General features: G+C 33.8%; 1 protein-coding gene across 6 annotated transcripts in view; it reads right to left on the bottom strand.

The window, feature by feature from the left end:
* The window catches only part of LOC126745280 (serine/arginine repetitive matrix protein 1), a 233,240-nt gene that overhangs the window by 44,887 nt on the left and 170,086 nt on the right, over nt 1–18,267 (bottom strand). For all 6 annotated transcript variants that reach the window (XM_050453046.1, XM_050453045.1, XM_050453041.1 and 3 more), the window contains 2 exons: nt 2,161–2,444; nt 1,907–2,103 (listed from right to left, as the gene is read on the bottom strand). In XM_050453046.1, coding sequence (XP_050309003.1) covers nt 1,907–2,103; nt 2,161–2,444 — 481 coding nt within the window. The remainder of the gene's footprint in view (nt 1–1,906; nt 2,104–2,160; nt 2,445–18,267) is intronic.

The raw sequence follows: 18,267 nt of genomic DNA, 5'->3' as shown, positions 1-18,267 counted from the left end.
ATGACTTCCAAGTATTTGACCTGCTGCCTCAAAGTTAGGCGAGTCTGATACATAATGGGAGGTTTAAAGCCTGTCAAATTCCGCCTGTTAGTAAAGAGAATGAGCTCGGTCTTTTCGGGATTGACCGACAGCCCTATCTCCCGACACCACTGTTCCACTATCCTGCACGCGACTTGCATTCGCTCACAGACTGTGTTCACGAATTTATCCGTGACCATCACTAGTCCATCGTCCGCGTATGCCTGTGCATAGAATCCTTCAAGTTCTAGCTTCCTGAGGAGACTGTCCATCACCAGGCACCAAAGGTGTGGCGAAAGGCAACTGCCTTGCGGGCAGCCGCCTTTCACCCTGGCCTCGACACGACAGTCTCCCAGTGTAGCACTGATCTTCCGGTCTTCCAGCGCCGTTTTGACCCACCCGACAAGATGAGCCGGAGTGCCCCTGGTCAGGAGGGCTTGGCAGATAGTGTCTGTTTTTGCCTTACGAAATGCTCCTTTAACGTCAAAGAAAAGAGCAAGTGCTATTTCCTTGTTCTCTATTGCTTTTTCAGCTTTGCTCACTACAGAGTGAAGTGCCGTTTCCGTGCCGTTTCCGTGCCGTTTCCGACTTCCCTTTCATGTAGGCATGCTGATTCCTATGTAGTGGCGATTCTATTAGAATCTCCTCTGTTATATACCTGTCTATAAGCCTTTCTATAATCTTTAGTAAAAATTAAGTCAGGCTTATTGCCCTAAATAACTTTGGTTGACGGTAGCCTTTCTTGCCCTTTCGGTTTTGGGATAAAGACCACATTTGCCGCCCTCCATGTAAGTGGAACATACCCCATTGCAATGCTGGCCTCAAAAACTCTCTTTAGGTATTAGCACCAACTTTTTCAACATGCTTAACGCTTAAGGGAAACTTACCCTTCTCAAGTAATTGACTAAGGGTTTTGTAATAAAATGAAACACGAACACCATTCAAAAAAAATATACAAGTACAAATTAGTGCAGAACATATAAGCAATAAAACACCATCAAAATGATTTTATCATGATTACTTGACGCAAATTTCACATTGTTAACCTATTCATAGAACTATTTCAAAATTAATGAAATTATTTTTTATAAATTTTTACTTATTTATTTTTAGCAATACAGCCCAACAGCATAAACCATTTACAGAGCCGAAGGTTACAATGATGTTTTAACAATTTTTAAGATATAATAAAGACATACATAAATTAAAACTAAAATATTCTTCGCGACATCATAGTATAAACTATATAAAACAAAAAACGGAAGGAAGTGTCTGCTGTTACATTAATTTGATTGATGCGGTTCAATTTAAATTTTTGTCTTAAAATTGGAACCTTAAAGTTGTTACAAATATTTTTACTTCGAGTTATAAAACCTATAAGTTTCAAATATTATTGTATTGTGAAATAAAATTATAGATCGATAGCTGAACGATATTGTTTACATTTAGAAAGGGTAAGTAACTAATTAAGTAAGTAATTATTAGAATATAAAAATTAATAGTATAGTTATTAAAATATTTATAAAAGGATGAAAGGAAAGTTTAGATTGGATTAGTGAACGTTTAGAAATAATAAAAAATAACTTTTTTACAAAATGATGATCTTTTTCAAAAGTCTTTTTTTTCTTCCATTGCACACACCTGTACCAGTTTTTAATTTAAAGTTCATTATTTAGACATTTATCTAAAAATCATAAAAGAACGAATAAGTAATAAAAAGGTTAAATGTAAATGCATTTAACATGTTCTAGCTAATTTATAGGTAACACATCACGCGTGAACATTATAACAGCATTAAAATGTAGGTCAGCCATTTTTAGATGTAAAAAGAATTAGTACCTACATAAATTGTTATCCACATTACAAAACATTAAAATTCAAGGCTTACCCCTATATCTTAAAGGCTGATGGCGACCATTGGTTCGATTTCTCCTGGCTCTGGCAGACATGGAATCAAACAGTTCTGGATCCTCGTCACCCAATTTTTCAATTTCCATATTTTCTGTCTTGTACTTCATCTCATGCCCCACGTGCTTACCATTAACCAGATAGTCCACCTCTTCTTGTTCTCGGGTATTTAGGCATCTTTTAAAAACATAATAATATATAAACGAAATTCATAACTAAGCCAAAAGAACATACCTTTGTGCACTTTCTTTCCTGTAATCTTGTTCGGGAGCGTCATCAGGCAACTCGTCATCATCAACCTCTTCATGTTCGGTCGTACGTTGTGTTTCAGTAATGATCTTGCCATCGGGCTTTACGGAACTTAACTCTTTTATGTCTTCTGTATCGGTGACTTTTTTGGTTTTGCTGGTGTCTCTTATCACTCTAGGTCCTGTAGCTACAAGGGCTCTGCCGCCCTCTGTAGATCTTAAAACAGATCTGATATCTTCTTTGCCGCTTTGGACGGCAGCTATAAAATCCTACAATAAAACAGAGATTATCTATAAGCATTTTTTAAAAAAATTATTTTATTTAATAGTAATATAGTCTACGTTTATTACAACACTTACAAAAACCCTACCGTGCAAGACCACAAATTAATGCAAATTTTCAAAAACCTTGATATAGATCAGAAAGATATGCGATGTATTGAAAACTTATTCGAAACAAAACGCAAAAATAAAATATTAGAATTATAGGCCCAACACCATACAAATTAAGAGAGGGGTTTGGCAGGGACGTGTGCTTCTACTGTAGTTATTATAGTGGAGTGGGGGGAACCACTATCTCTATTCCGATTTCATTTAAATTTAGAAGTTATTTTTCAAGTAGTTTCTAAAGAAGTGGACAAGGTACAAAGGTTAACGGAGTGTGGATTAACATTAACATTTTATTCGTTATGCTCATGACGCGGTCTTGATAATATACATGACCTGCAATAGCTGATCAATGTGGTAGAAGAACAGAATAAAAACTAATAGTTCTAAGTATCAACACCAACTGCTAATTATTACCAGGAATCGGAAGGAAATTTAAAAACATCAGCACTCCTACATAATTTTTAATACAATGCGAATGTGATCTTGACTTGCGGCTTAGCTTCGTAAGGTGTTATGTTTACTCGGTGCTTCTCTATAGTATAAAATGTCGGACGTTGAAGATAAGAACGACCAAGAAATTGAGGGCCTTTGAAATGTAAATGTATCGCAGAATCCTTAAGATATCTTAAACGGCGACTATACCACTAGGATGCCTATAACATCAGACAGTGGACAGAAATCCACTGTTTTCAGTCGTTGGGTAGGGTAATTCAAGGATAGATGGCGCAATGGTTTTACAGTGCCGCCGCTAACGTTAAAGGGGAGCGGCTGTGCTCTGAGGTATTTCAGTCCATATCAGGCATGCCACCGCACCGTTTGTGTTCATCGGTTGTCAATGTCTACTTAAATATTAATTTATACGTAATCCGTATAGTGCAAAAATATTTGTTGGAATTCCTTCTTTGTGCTAGTGAGCTTTAAATTTAACAATAATTTGATTCACAATATCGTGTCAGGTAAGTAAAAACATTTAAGTTTTGTTATGTAACCTCAAAATAGCGCATATTTCAAAACGTGTTTAGTTTTTGAGGTGCGCCATCTCTCCTCTCACAACGAGGATAGATGGTTGACTTATTTTTAAGGTGAGATCGCTCATTAATATTTATTTTTCTTTTCAGTATGGCCACCAAATACAAGCGTACTGGAAGTTGTTCCAGGGCTAGTTGGACCGAACAACAGTTAGCCGACGCTATTCAAGCCGTTAATGAAAATAGAATGGGAGTTAATGAGGGTGCTCGTAATTTTGGAGTACCGGCAACCACTCTACGAAGAAGAAAATTGGCAGACAATATAAAGAAAGGTCCTCTTGGACCCTCGTCCACGTTAGGCGAAGCTGCTGAAAAAAAGTTGGCCACACATATCCTAAAACTTCAAAAAAATGGATTTTCTCCTACTCGAACTGATGTGCGAAGTATGGCTTTTAGATTGGCCGAACTGGTAGGTATTAAACATAATTTTAATAAGGAATTGAGATTAGCTGGTTATCCGTGGCTGCAGTTATTTCTGCAGAGAAATCCAAGGCTGTCAGTGAGAAACGCAGAAGAGGTCTCCATTAATCGATCCTTGGGTATGAACAAAAAAGATGTTGATACTTTCGGCTGTTAGAAAATACTATGACCGAGAATGATCTTATGAATAAACCTGGACACATCTATAATATGGATGAGACGGGTTTAGAACTTAATAATAGGCCGGGGCATGTTATTATTAAGAAAGGATCTAAAAATCAGTAATAAGTATCAGCTCCGGTGAAAAGGGAGAAACCATTACGGTTATAGCCTATTGTAATGCAAAAGGCGTTTTTCTTCCTCCAACCTGCGTCATGAAAGGAAAAAACAAAAAGCAAGAGTTCGAGGATGGGATGCCTCCGGGATCCTTAGTTTATAGGTCAGAAAAATCGGCTTATGTCAACAGTAACATATTTTTTCAGTGGCTCAAAGATCAGTTCGTTCCGAGAAAGCTGACAGGGACAGTTTTGTTATGGTTCACACTGCAATAACGTTGAGATGCTAGAATACTGGATTGAACACAACATCATACTGCTTTGCTTGCCAAGTCATACGACGCAATGTTTACCACCACTAGATAGATGTTTTTTTAGATCGTTAAAATTAAGCTACTACTCAGCTTGCAGTTTATATATTAAAAATAATCCAGGACGAAAGCTCACTTGATTACAATTTAGAAAGTTGCTTGCTGAAGGATGGAACAAGTCTGCAACTGTAAATAATGGAACTTCGGCATTCAAGGCTACGGGAATTATGTCATTTAATCCTTCTGCTATCCCAGATGACGCCTATTTGACTGAAAATAGTATCGTACTTGAGGCTCCCGATGCAGGTGAAAATAAAATTCCAGATGGTAGTTCTCAAAGTTTTACCAAAGCTTTATCTGATGATAATCAACAACCTTGCTGCAGTTGGCAGACTGAAGATTCTGTACCAGAAAAACAAAATGAATCGATAACAGAAACTAATGCAAATACTCCCGTCAAAAGTACCCCTTGAAAAATGCTAGATATAATCTCACCCGTTCCAGTTGTTTCCGCTAACATTAATTCGGTTCGCAAAAGGAGGAAGCAGCTGGCGAAAATTTTAACTACAGAGACAAGAATTGGCGAAAAAAAGAACAAAGCGTCTAAAAAAACACAGAAAGAAATAAAGACCAGTAAATTAAAACCAGTTTTGAAGAAGGCAAAAGTGACCAAAAAGAAAATTGAGAAAGCTACCAAAAGCGACTCATCCTCAGACGAAGATCTAGAGCCACCGACATTGATTGACCGACATTGATGACACCAGTTGTGGCGAAATATATTCCCAAACCACAAAATCTGACGACTGGGTTAATTGCTTGCGTTGCTCCAAATGGTTTCACGATTCCTGCTCCAAGTTTGTGAACTTTTGCCACGACTGTGGTGTGGTTGTATGCAAAACAAAGTCACATTTTGGCCAAAACACCTTTTTTTTCGTTGCGCCATCTCAGCACCGTGGGGGAGATGGTTTTTGTAAACTATTTTTATTTTTTTTGTGAATTATAAGTTTTATTTTTTAATGCATTTAATTGCTTAATACATGTTTCTAAACCCAATAAAGATTCGTTAAAAAAATGAACAGTAATTCTAATTCAACATATAGAAATGTTACCATGACATTTTAAAACCTGGGCCATCTATCCTCGAATTACCCTACCGTAAGGAAAAGAGAAGCGATGGAAAATGTTACCGTAAGCATCCAGTAGTGGATATGCATTCGAAAAAAAGTACATTTGTTACTTTTACTTTAGATTATAACATTACTTATAATTAATTTCAAAAAATATTAAAACTTTTTGTATGAAAATACGAAACATTTAAATTTTTAATAGCAATATTACATATTTAAAATTCATTTTATTAAAAAGGTATTAGAAATTAACATTAGTTATAAGTTTTTGTTTTTTTGTCACCCACAAACTTTTAATTCTCCTCGCTATTTTAATTGGATGTGGGGTAAAATAAAAATCAGATTTTAATTTTTAATATTGCTAACGTTTCGGCCTCTATTAGGTCATCGCTAGAAGAATAAAAAGTAAAAACCTATTGTCTATACTTTACATGTACAAACATACAGTGTAGTGAACGATAAAAGAATGATATTTATGCTTCTTTATAGATTTAATTATAATGAAGATCTTAAAGAAAGATCTTAATTAAAAAACGGAATTATCAATAAGTTTTTGCACATTTAAAGCTTTGGCTATACTCCGTTAACAAACCTCTACCTCTGATTTTCAATTTATAAATAAGTCTTTCAAAAAATATTTTGAAATTATTTCCATGTTTAAATAAAGTGATATAAATTATATATCTAATTACAAACACATTTTTATACATTTAGCCATTGTGAAATTTTAATACAGTTATGAACTACAAGATGCGTCAGTACGGTTTTTTTGAATGGGAGATCATCAGTAGCCAATCTTATACCAGGATATTTTAGTTTTGAATAAGTTTATGGCGTGTTTACTATTAAATTGAGGCGGGTCATTCCAAAGTGCTTCTTATCCGCGAGAGGGTGTTGTTTCAAAGCGAGTCATATCCAACTAACCAATCACAAAGTCGGATTTTAAAGCGCGCGAAATCTAACGTGGACATTATTGTTATTGCAGTTATAATGTTACGTATACAATAGTTACGTCTTTGTTGTGGTGCGTTTTTTATTCCTATCGTCATTAATGTTTGCAACTTTTTACGAGAGTAAGACGTTAGCAGAGTGGTCATTTGTAAAATTTAATAATGGCGAAAGAAATAATTAAAGCTGTACCACGTGGTAGAGGACGAAAAAAAATATCCGGTCCAAATTTGTGGGAAAAGAATATTAAAAAAGAAAAGAGGTAAAGCTTGTTATTCCTAGTTTTTTGTTGTTTTTTTTTGGCTACATTATTAATTTGGTTAAGTGTTATTAGTTATTGTTAGGTCTTTTTAGTTAAGATTTTTTTCAACTTGTGTTTCTTTTTAGGTATTCTGCGAATAAACCACCGGTTTACCCGACTTGTAATCACTCCAACAAAGTTACTTATCGATGTCATTCACTAAAAATGATAGACGTGAAACATTTTCATGAAAGATTCTACGAAATTAAGAACAAACAGGTACAAGATGCATTTATTTTGAAATATATTGATATAAGAAAGCCAAAACATGACAGAGCTACAAAACAAACATCATCAAGAAAACAAATTACAATAAATTATTTTGTCAAAGTGTAAAATACTGATAAGTTCCATATACAGGTCTGTCAAAAAACTTTTTTAGGCATTTTACATGTAACAAAGAGCAGAGTTCAAAGGGTTGCTAATGGCTATATTAAAACTGGTAAAATGCCTGTTGAAAAAAGAGGTGGCGCTAGATTAAAGGAATTAAATATAGTGAAAAGGAACTCTGTGAAGGCTTTTATTGAAAGATTAAAAGGTGTAGAAAGTCATTACTGTAGAGGTAAAAGTATGAGACAGTACCTTTCTTCTGATCTTTCTATTAAAAAAATAATGGACATGTACATTAATACCGCGCCCAATAATTTAAAGGTAAAAAGAAGTTTCTTCAGAAAAATTTTCACACAAGATTATAATATTGGCTTTGGGTCACCAGTTACCGATGCTTGCTCAAAATGTATCTCGCTATCAGAGCAAATAAAGGCAACAAAAGATGTTAATCTAAAAAACCAACTTATTATTGAAAAAAGGGTACATAAGTTGCGCAGTAAAACATTTTATAACTTTTTGAAGGAAGAGAAAGATGAGATGTTGACTTTCTCCTATGACTGTCAAAAAAATTTAGTAAATCCAAAAGTACCTGATCAAGTAGCATATTACAGTAGGCAACTATATACTTATAATTTTTCTGTTGTAAAAGGGACGTCTTTTTCTCAATTAACAAAAACAAACGTATTTTCGTTCACCTGGATGGAGCACGAATACCAAAAAAGCTCGAATGAAATCGCGTCTGCAGTATTTTACTTGCTTTCATTTATTGATATGAACAATATTAAGAAACTAAGACGGATGCGAAGGACAAAATAGAAGCTCAGTAATGGTTGGCATGCTGGTCTACTATTTGAGTAAAATTTCTTCAATTTCTTTAAAAGAAATTAAATTAGTTTTTCCAGTCAGGGGTCACTCTTTTTTACCATCCCGACCGTGTGTTTGGCAGAATAGAGAAAAAATTAAGAAAGATGCCTACTATAACAAACCCAAACACCTATATAGAACTCTTTGCAGAAAAAGCAACAGTTTTTAAATTAGGAGATTATCAGGTACGAGATCAGGGCGAAAAACAGCTAAAGAGTGTTTTAAAGGAGTGCAGTCGTGGCATTTTAAAATATGTCAATGTAAGAGGATCATTCTTACGAAGAACAAGAAAGGAGATGTGACAGTGCGAGGAGAGGAATTCTGTAGAAGTGATTTTGGCAAACCTGCGAGTCTATGGAAGCGCGGAAAAAATAGTTCCAACATAAGTCTTTACAATCTTCCAAAAGGAGTGCCCATGAAACCTGCGAAAGTTAAAGATATTCAAACCTTATTGAACTCTTATTTTGGTGACCAGTGGATGGACAATTCTGAGTGTGAGTTTTTTAGAAACTTAATGGAAAGCTGTATTACATCGGAAGAAATAATGGAAAATTCTGATACTATCCAAGAGGAAGAGGATGATAACTTTTGCCAATTATCAGAGGAGCCTAAAGACCTTAAAATTTAGTTTTTTAAAGCGTTTTTTTGTTAACAACCGCTTTTGTTATCAACCACTTTTTTTGTTTCTCAGTTGATAAATTAAAATTTGTCATACGAAATAAAATGTTTAATTTAGTTTAATGCTGACCTTTTGTTTTATTTTGAGTTTAAATAAACTAAAAAAAATATGGGTATAATACTACAAGATTTGTCTAATTTGTTATTCCATAATGCGTCTAATCCACAGCGGTGTTCCAAAATGCATCTTGTCCAAAATTCAATTTTATTTTTAAGGCATTCCAAGCAAAACTGATTTATGGGAAAATCTTTGTACATTTTCGAATATCAAAGTGAATAATATTAAAGTGTTAACTTAAGTAACAATGCTGGTAAACCTAAACTTATCTGTTTTTTCAATCTGCCGACAAGTCTTCAAAGTGGACAAGAATCACTTTGGAATGACCCATTTGTGAATGACATTGCCGACTTTATAACTGAATCAGATCATTCAGTGTTAGCCGATGACTAAAAATTCTATTGTCCCGATATTACATTGAACGTTTGTCCTCTCTAGCGTGATATTGGTCGAACCCATACATAGTTATTTTTGAAAAATTTAATATAAAATAATTTAGTGCCAAAAGATTTATTCGAACTAGGAACCTTATCCATTATGCCTATGTTGTTAATTAAGTAAACTTGTGGTGAGTTTGTGAAGTTAAAGACCTCGATACAATTTTGGACTTTAAACTTTTCAAATAATTTACTCATTTGTTGGTTCCACTTCTTGTTTAAGAACCAGACAAATCAATGTTAAGTTAATTTAATAAAACATTTTTTATGGTTCACTACAATTTTATTTTGGCATATGTAATCTTGATGCACTATAGGTTTTCACTCTTTATCACCCTAAAAAAGCACTAATATAGGCCGTCGGCGATTTTAAAATTTAAAACCTGAGTTTTATTTGACCTCACATCCAGTTGTCTTAGCAAGCATGAATTATAAAATGTAATTTAAAATTATCAGTTTCTTGACATAGGAACTTTGCATTTACAATAAAATTTAAAAAAATTATAACATATACAGGGTGTTAGTAAATTAGTGCGAAAAACTTTAGATTGTGATTCTACATGGAAAAATAATGACAGTTTGTTATACAAGCCTATGTCCGCAAATGCTTTGTTTCCCGAGATATTTCCGAGTTTTTCTTAAAAGTTGACGAATTATTTATTGCTCTAAAACCGGTCGAGATATGCAAATAAAATTTAGAGGGTTTTAAAAAGTAGTTATCGCACATTTTTTGACATGCAATTAAGAATTTTATGTTCACCATTACAGGTAATGATCTCAATTTTTTTAAAGAAAAAAATGGTACGCCACTGAGATATTTCAAAATAAAAATAATTTTTGAATTCCTCGTTCAATTTGTGACAAAAAACCTACCTCACTTTTTTTTTGGTAGCGCCATTTTTATGCTAAAAAAACATCTTGACGGGTATTTTTCATTTCTTTAATACACTGTCAAGAACTCTCTAATACAACAACATTAAACCAGAACAATAATAGCAAATAACAAAACTAAAATTTTAAATAGGCGCAAAGCTGCAACAAGTGTTCAAAATGATCTCCCTCAGACGTTACACAAGATTCAACTCTTCGCCTCATTGATTCTCGTATTCTCGCAAATATTCCTAATGTATTTCTTATTATCTCGCAGCCGGCTATAATTCGATTCCTCAGGTCATCAACATTTTCGACAAGAGTGGAATAAACTAATGACTTCAGAAAGCCCCAAATGCAAAAATCTAGAATTCTGGCGATCGAGCAGGCCAATGTTCTGTACATCCAACGATTTGGAAATACTGTATCTAAGTGTTTACATACATTTATACTAAAATGGACTGGTGCACCATCATGCATGAACCATAAGTGTTGCCTCAGCTGTAGAGGAATATCTTCAAAAAGAACAGGTAAACTTTTCCTGTAGGAAATAAAGGTAAGATTCTCTTGTTAGGCATTATGGGAGGAAATATGGGCCGATTAAATGATTGTCAATTAATCCAAGCCATAGACTTACTGAAAACTGATGCTGAAAATAAGCCTCAAAGATTCCATGTAGATTCTCCTCAGACCATAAGTAATTATTGTGGAAATTTCGTATGAAATATCTTTCAAAAGTAGCCTCGTCAGTAAACAAAATGCCATTTAAAAAATTAGGAATTTAAGGGATTTGTTGAAGAATCCATTGGCAAAAAAATAGACGCTCTAAAAGTCTCTAGGTAGTAGAGCTTGCACACGTTAAATATGAAATAAATACAAACGAGTTTCTTTAAGAATTTCAAATACAGTGAAGTTGCTTACATTGTTGGCGATTTTTCGAATACTTGTTTCAGGTGATTTCGCAATTAACTCTAGAACTGCTTCTTCTAGTTGCACCGTTCGTACTTGTCGAGGGCGCCCACAGTCAGCCGTTTATTTCCTAAACGTACCATTTTCACGCAAACGTTGGTGAAGGCGAGCAAATATTGTGTGATGGGGTACTCTACGTCCTGAATATAACTCAGCATACAATCTTCCAGTTTGCCGACCATTTCCATTACTTAGGCCATAGATAAAATGCATATCTGACAGTTCCGCATTTATAAAATTTTCCATTTTTTTCGATAAAAGAAAAATTTACTACTTATTAATAATAAGTAAAAGCTTAATAGTGAGGAACGCTAATTTGACGTTTCGTATTTCGCAGATGAATGTTGACATTTTGTATTTAATATTAGATAAAAGTAGCCTACTAGATAATGAATTAAAGAAAAAAAAATATGCGTCAAGATTTTTTTTGCTTAAAAACGGCGCCACATACGAAAAAAAGATGAGAGGTTTTTTGTCACAAATTAAATGAGGAATTCAAAAATTATTTTTAATTTGAAATATCTTAGTGGCGTACCATTTTTTTCTTTAAAAAAATTGAAATTTTTACCTGTATGCGCGTCAATGGTGAACATAAAATTCGTAATTGCATGTCAAAAAATGTGCGATAACTACTTCTTAAAACACTCCAAATTTTATTTGCATATCTCGACCGGTTTTAGAGCAATAAATAAATCGGCAATTTTTAAGAAAAACTCGATAAGAAATATCTCGGAAAACGAAGCATTTGCGGACATACGCTTATACAGGGTCCGGCAAAATGATCTCCCGCATTTTGCGCCGCCACTGAGCCCGAATCACTAAAGAAGGAGCCAGCTTAGCGTAGTCGGTTGGCTGCGCGCGCCTTGCCATTTCTGTTGTCGCCATGAACTGGACGGGCGAGCATCGTGCCTTCGTTATCGAAACATTTTTCAAAAGTAACGAATCTGTGATTACGACACAAAGAAATTTTCATACTCACTTCGCGCTTGGTAGACATGATCCAGTTCCAAATCGCAAAACAATACTGTTGTGGGTTTCAAATTTTAGAGCTACAGGTTCAGCCTTAAAAAGAAAATCAATTGCTAGACCCAGAAGTGTTCGGACACCTGAAAACATTGCAGCTGTAAGAGAAGCAGTTGAACGATCTCCTAGACGTTTAGCTGTTAAACATGCCTGTGCTTTGCGTTTGTCAGATCGTTCTGTGAGAAGAATTTTGCACACCGATCTGAAGATCCACTCATACAAAATGATGATTGTGAAAGAACTTAGTGAACGGAGAAGAACATGTTCCAATGATATTCTTTAAAACGTTCCACAAAATGCGCTTTTAATAACGAGTGACGAGGCCCATTTCCATTGTTCACACAGACCGATTTCAGAGCAATAAATAAAGCGTCAATTTTTAAGAAAAACTTTGACACCCCGTATCTCGTAAGACAAAGCATTTGCGGACATACGTTTATATAGCAAACTGTCATTATTTTTCCATGCCCAATCACCCCCTGAAGTTTGTCGCACTTATTTACTAACACCCTGTATAACACATAACTTATTTAAATATAGAAATTTTCACCATTTAGGAAAGCAGTATAATAATTTTCGTAATAAATATTAAAAATTATCTAATCTAATTTAACAGTTTAATTTTATGTATTTTATACCAAATAATATTGTTAGATAACAAAAGTACTTTTTCTATTGGTAATAAAGATAATGTTTATTAGACAACGTTGTCAAGCTCATATTGCAAGCGGCAGCACGTTTTTTTTTCATATTTTAAGCTTGTATATATAAGATACAGTTATGACATAGAATTCCATAAAATTATGAAACTTAAAAATATGTGGTTTTATCAAGAGAGTTTTATGGTTTTTCGAAGATTGTACTACTTAGCAAAAATAGGTTACTATTGCACAAAAAATATTTAAGGGTGGCCTTATACAGGGTGATTCAAAAGTAAGCGGCATCCTTTCAGGGGCGTAATCCTTGTATGAAAATAAGGCAAAAAGTTCATATTAATATGGGTCCGAAATTGCTTCCTAAGGGAGCTACGCCCCTTTGAACAGGACCCCTTAAAGACAATTTTTTCTCTATAACTTTAAAACCCTTTGGAATTAAATTTTGAAAATTGGTGTACTGCATAAACATTTCGTTGTGAATAAGATTCTAAATTGAAATTTTTTAAATTTTATTCAGGTGCGTCACATGCGGTTGGTAAGGGTAAAAACATCCTTTTTTCTTTTACTCTTTAGGTTATTGTGATTTTGTTTGAAAATTAAAAAATTTTAGAGTCTTATACGTAAAAAATGTACTCTTAGTTCAATTCGATAGAGCGTATCATTTACGAGAAAAGCGACTTTGAAAATGTTCTGATTGCGTATGTTTATTGATGAAAATTAATTCGCATTACGATCGACAAAAAAGACACTTTTTACTCACATTTTATTTAACAATTCATAGAAAGTGTTCAAAATTATTACCTTTCGCGTCACGGCAAGCTCTTAATCTTTTTATGAGATTATGGTGCACACGTGGTAGAATTCTTGAATTGTTTTTAATTGTCTGAAATCCTTCCTCTATTCTTTGCCTGAGAACATCAATATTGGGTATAGGGCGGGAATAAACTAGTTGTTTTAGGTGTCCCCATAAATAAAAATCAAGGGGGTTTAGGTCAGAAGACCGTGGTGGCCATGGCACTGGACCCCCACGACCTATCCAGCGGTTTTGATAGGCATTATTTAAATGTTCTCTAGCGAGAATGCTAAAATGTGAGGGAGCACCATCGTACATAAACCACATTTCTGCTCGTAATTGAAGTGGTAGATTTTCTAATATTTGTGGTAATTCATTCTGTAAAAAAATTGTGTAAATTTGTCCATTAAGTCGTTGCGGCATAAATACAGGTCCTTTTAAATGCCCATCGATTATTCCCGCCCACACATTTAAACTAAACTGCTGCTGATGTGCCTTTTGTACCGAAGCATGGGGATTCTCATCCGTCCATAGGTGGTTGTTGTGGAAATTGAAATTTCCGTTTCTTGTGAAGCCGGCCTCGTCAGTAAATAAAATTTTCTTCTTAAAATTTCTAAAAGCAACGCGGTTTTTTTCTAGCCAATTACAGAAGTGTACACGAGGAAGGAAATCTCGCTCTTCCAAAGCCTGAAGCCGTTGAATATGATAAGGGTAGAGTAACATATCGTGCAAAATTCTCCATACGGTTGACTGAGAGGACCCTTCTTGATTTGCGATGATGCGAGGAAAGATGGATCTTCTTCAATACGATCTAGCACGCGTTCTTCTAATGCTAGGGTTCTGGCATTTCTTGGTCGCCCAACAACTTCCTGTCTTTGAAATGTTCCTTAAGCAAAATTTAAGTAGATATTATGCGATATTACTCACATTTTTGAATTTACCTGCTTCCCTTAAATTACGATCTACTCTTGCGAAAACCGTACGGTGTGGCACTCGTCGATTAGGAAATGCCATCACAATCGTCTTGCTTCAACACAATTACCAAATGCTCTTCCAAACATAATGTGAATATTAGCTTGTTCTTGATACGTAAAATCCATGTTTGCTTTTTAAACTTAGAAACACAAAGTACCAAACTCAACAAAGGCAATGCCCTTCTTATTAATAATAAATAGTAATTTGTAAAACACTCTATGAAACTAATTTTACTTTGACAAAGTAAATTGTATCTTACAATGACATTTATCAGTCATTTAAATGCCAAAAACCAAAAAACAACCGCCAACTTCGTTTTAAATGCGTATCCAGTAATTTTATTATGTATTAAACATACGCAATCAGAAAATTTTCAAAGTCGATTTTCTCGTAAATGGTACGCTCTATCGAATTGAACTAAAATTTTAGAGTCTTATACGTAAAAAAGGTACTTTTTACGTATAAGACTCTAAAATTTTATAATTTTCAAACAAAATCACAATAACCTAAAAAGTAAAAGAAAAAGGGATGTTTTACCCTTACCAACCCCCGCATGTGACGCACCTGAATAAAATTTAAAAAATTTGAATTTAGAATCTTATTCACAACGAAATGTTTATGCAGTACACCAATTTTCAAAATTTAATTCTAAAGGGTTTTAAAGTTATAGAGAAAAAATTGTCTTCAAGGGGTCCTATTCAAAGGGGCGTAGCTCCCTTAGGAAGCAATTTCGGACCCATATTAATATAAACTTTTTGCCTTATTTTCATACAAGAATTACGCTCCTGAAAGGATGCCCCTTACTTTTGAATCACCCTGTATGTTTTGGCCTTATGATATAGCGAGATTAGCGGCTGCTCAAAAACTTGAGGCTCTGGGAGGTATACAGCGAAAACGCCGTATACACATTTGTAATGACTCAATGAAATTTGTCATCTCTTGATATGGAGCTCTGCATTTAAATACACTTTAAAACTGCTTGATTATATCCAGAAGTTGGCCATACGTCTTAAAGAAGTTCCAGAGATAACTTTTGGTTCGACAGTTTGGCGCATAGAAGGAAGGTGGCGAACCTAATTTGGTTTTATCGATATATCGATGGTGTGTGGAATCAACTCATATAGCATATAGTCTTTTCCGAATATTACAACTTGCAGAACTTTAAGAAAAATATCCACAGATACCTTCGTAGCACTGGCGCTATTCGTGATACTTAAGTACAATGGGATTTGCTTCTTTGTGTCAGTGTATCCCATAAGAAAAGTAATGTCTCCATCTAGAAGAAAGGTATCTAGTGCATTTCTCTATTCTTACTTATAAAATGGTATTATTAAAAACTCCCACATATCTTTTTAATAAACTTGTGTCCCAAGTTACCATGATCGACATGCACGTAAGTGTAATACGGATCTAATTTAAAAAAACAAAACTGCTAAGTTTATAAATTCGGTTACCTATAATGCGGTTAAACCTTTTAATGCTGTCTGTAGTGACTTAAAATATGCTACGTATTTATCAAGTTTTATTTTCAGATAATATACTATTCTTTTAAAAGTCAATCAAAGAATCTATTATATACTTTTTATAAATTATTTATTTTTGTAGCTTTTTTTTTTATACATGTATTACTTTTATAGCTTGTAGTGCTTTTTTTGTATTAGTTCTTCATCGTTTATTTTAGGTTAGAAATATTATTTTTTGAACATATTTTCAGTTGGACGGTTAGATGGAGTAGCTGGGTTAGATCTTACCGTCTGTTAGAATTGGTAACGTAATAGTTAAATTAGAGTTAGTGAGTGTGTAACGCTCTTTTTTTCATTTTCATAAAATCTTTGTTAATATTATAACTTGAATACTTATGTGAAGTTGATGACTATGCAAAATCGTAACTATTACGTTCTTTATAGGATCCTAGCAGTTACAATTCCCTATATATTTATCAAAAGAATACTTTTAAAGAAGACGTTGAACACAACATTTTAAACTCTTCAATAATAAAACATATGTATGATCCTCAAAAGAATTTACCTAATGGCCATAAAAACACAGTTAACACGAAACTACACCTGCCACCGGTAACAAACACATGCTTAAACTATACAACCACAAGTTATGACACATGTAAACGACTAAAAGAATCTCGGTTACCAGGTGCCATCGGTACAACTTTCTTGACTGATGACTATAGAGATTCCGAGATATTTAATTTAATTTAAATTGCCTTATGTATTGTTGATGTCTGATAGATGTATATAGAAAGTTCCGCATTATTTTGGTATGGCCTTGGGTCATAGAAAAATGTTGACCTTTTATGAAAGTACTGTCAAATGCGTGCATTTAGCATTAACATTAACCGAAGAAATTATTTTGAGATGAACTTTAATACGATTTAAATGTCGCATGTTAAGTTAAGTTTATGTTACCGGGTTATATTTAATATTTTAGGCGACACGTTTCTAAAGAAGACCTTCGCGGTGTTATTCGGAGAACAAGAGTGTAAGAGTAATGTAATTTTAGAATTTTATTTTTATTTGTCGGTAAAGGTTAGTAAATCATGGGCTTTCAAAGCATAATCCTTTTGAAGTAAATAATAACATATACAAATTGCCTTGATACATCTTAACCTGTAACATAATTATAAAGAGAGTAGACGTTATGGCTGGCAGGTGGGTTACTAGGTATGCGATTTATGATTTTACTATATGCACAAATGAATAAGCACAATTATCATGTTAATTAAATTCGCTCATTTGCGGGCTCATATCAAAAATATGTATATTGTTACTAACAACGAAAATACTCCACACTTTTACTGAAATATTTTAACATGAAAATGCGGGTTTTTACTCAACGTTAAGCAGATGCAAAAGTAAATAAAGTACGGTTACTCGCAACATTATAATTTAGAAAGTTTAAATTTACTTTACCACAGGTACATTGGCATTTTTGCAAATTTAATAATAATGATAAATTGTAAAACATCTTCGCTTATTGCATTATGTAATAAGATTTTAAATAGCTCATAATATTTACTTATTTTGGATAAGTGATAATTTTTTTCAAAAGAAACACTGTTGACATTAAAATTTAATATAAAAATTAGAGTTAGATAACAAAATTGGCCTTAGGGTAGACTTTGAAGTTAATAAATATTTTGAGCTATGAATTTTCTTTTTAATAAAATTTATTACGTTAGTTTAAGTGTTTATTTATTAAAACTGTTATTTTTGAAGTTTTCAGAGAATAAGAAGAAAATTTTAAGTATTACAGTTAAACCTTTATTATATCTTAAGCGTACTTCATTTACCTGCAGTTATTTGTGTATTTTGTTTCAAAATTTTTGAATATACAGGGTGTTCGGAAAAAGAGGCCAATCCGCCGGCCACATATAGGGTGGACCAAAATAATTCGACTTTCGGCATGCCATTTTTTAATAAGGCGCTCGGTATTTAATATACAGGGCGTCAAAATAAGAAATATAAAATTGTTTTTTTAATGTAAGTCGAGTGTTTCATGAGGTATTAAATTAAAATTTCGTGTAAGGGGGTTTTTTGGAACGAGAAATAGAAATCCGTTCACGGATTTGCCATACAATGCAGAGGGCGCCACCTGCGGTATATTGCATGTGTTAAAAATACCA

Source organism: Anthonomus grandis, chromosome 15, assembly GCF_022605725.1.
Source record: "Anthonomus grandis grandis chromosome 15, icAntGran1.3, whole genome shotgun sequence".
NCBI classification, from domain to species: Eukaryota; Metazoa; Arthropoda; class Insecta; order Coleoptera; family Curculionidae; genus Anthonomus; species Anthonomus grandis.
This window is presented reverse-complemented; position numbering and strand designations above follow the sequence as displayed.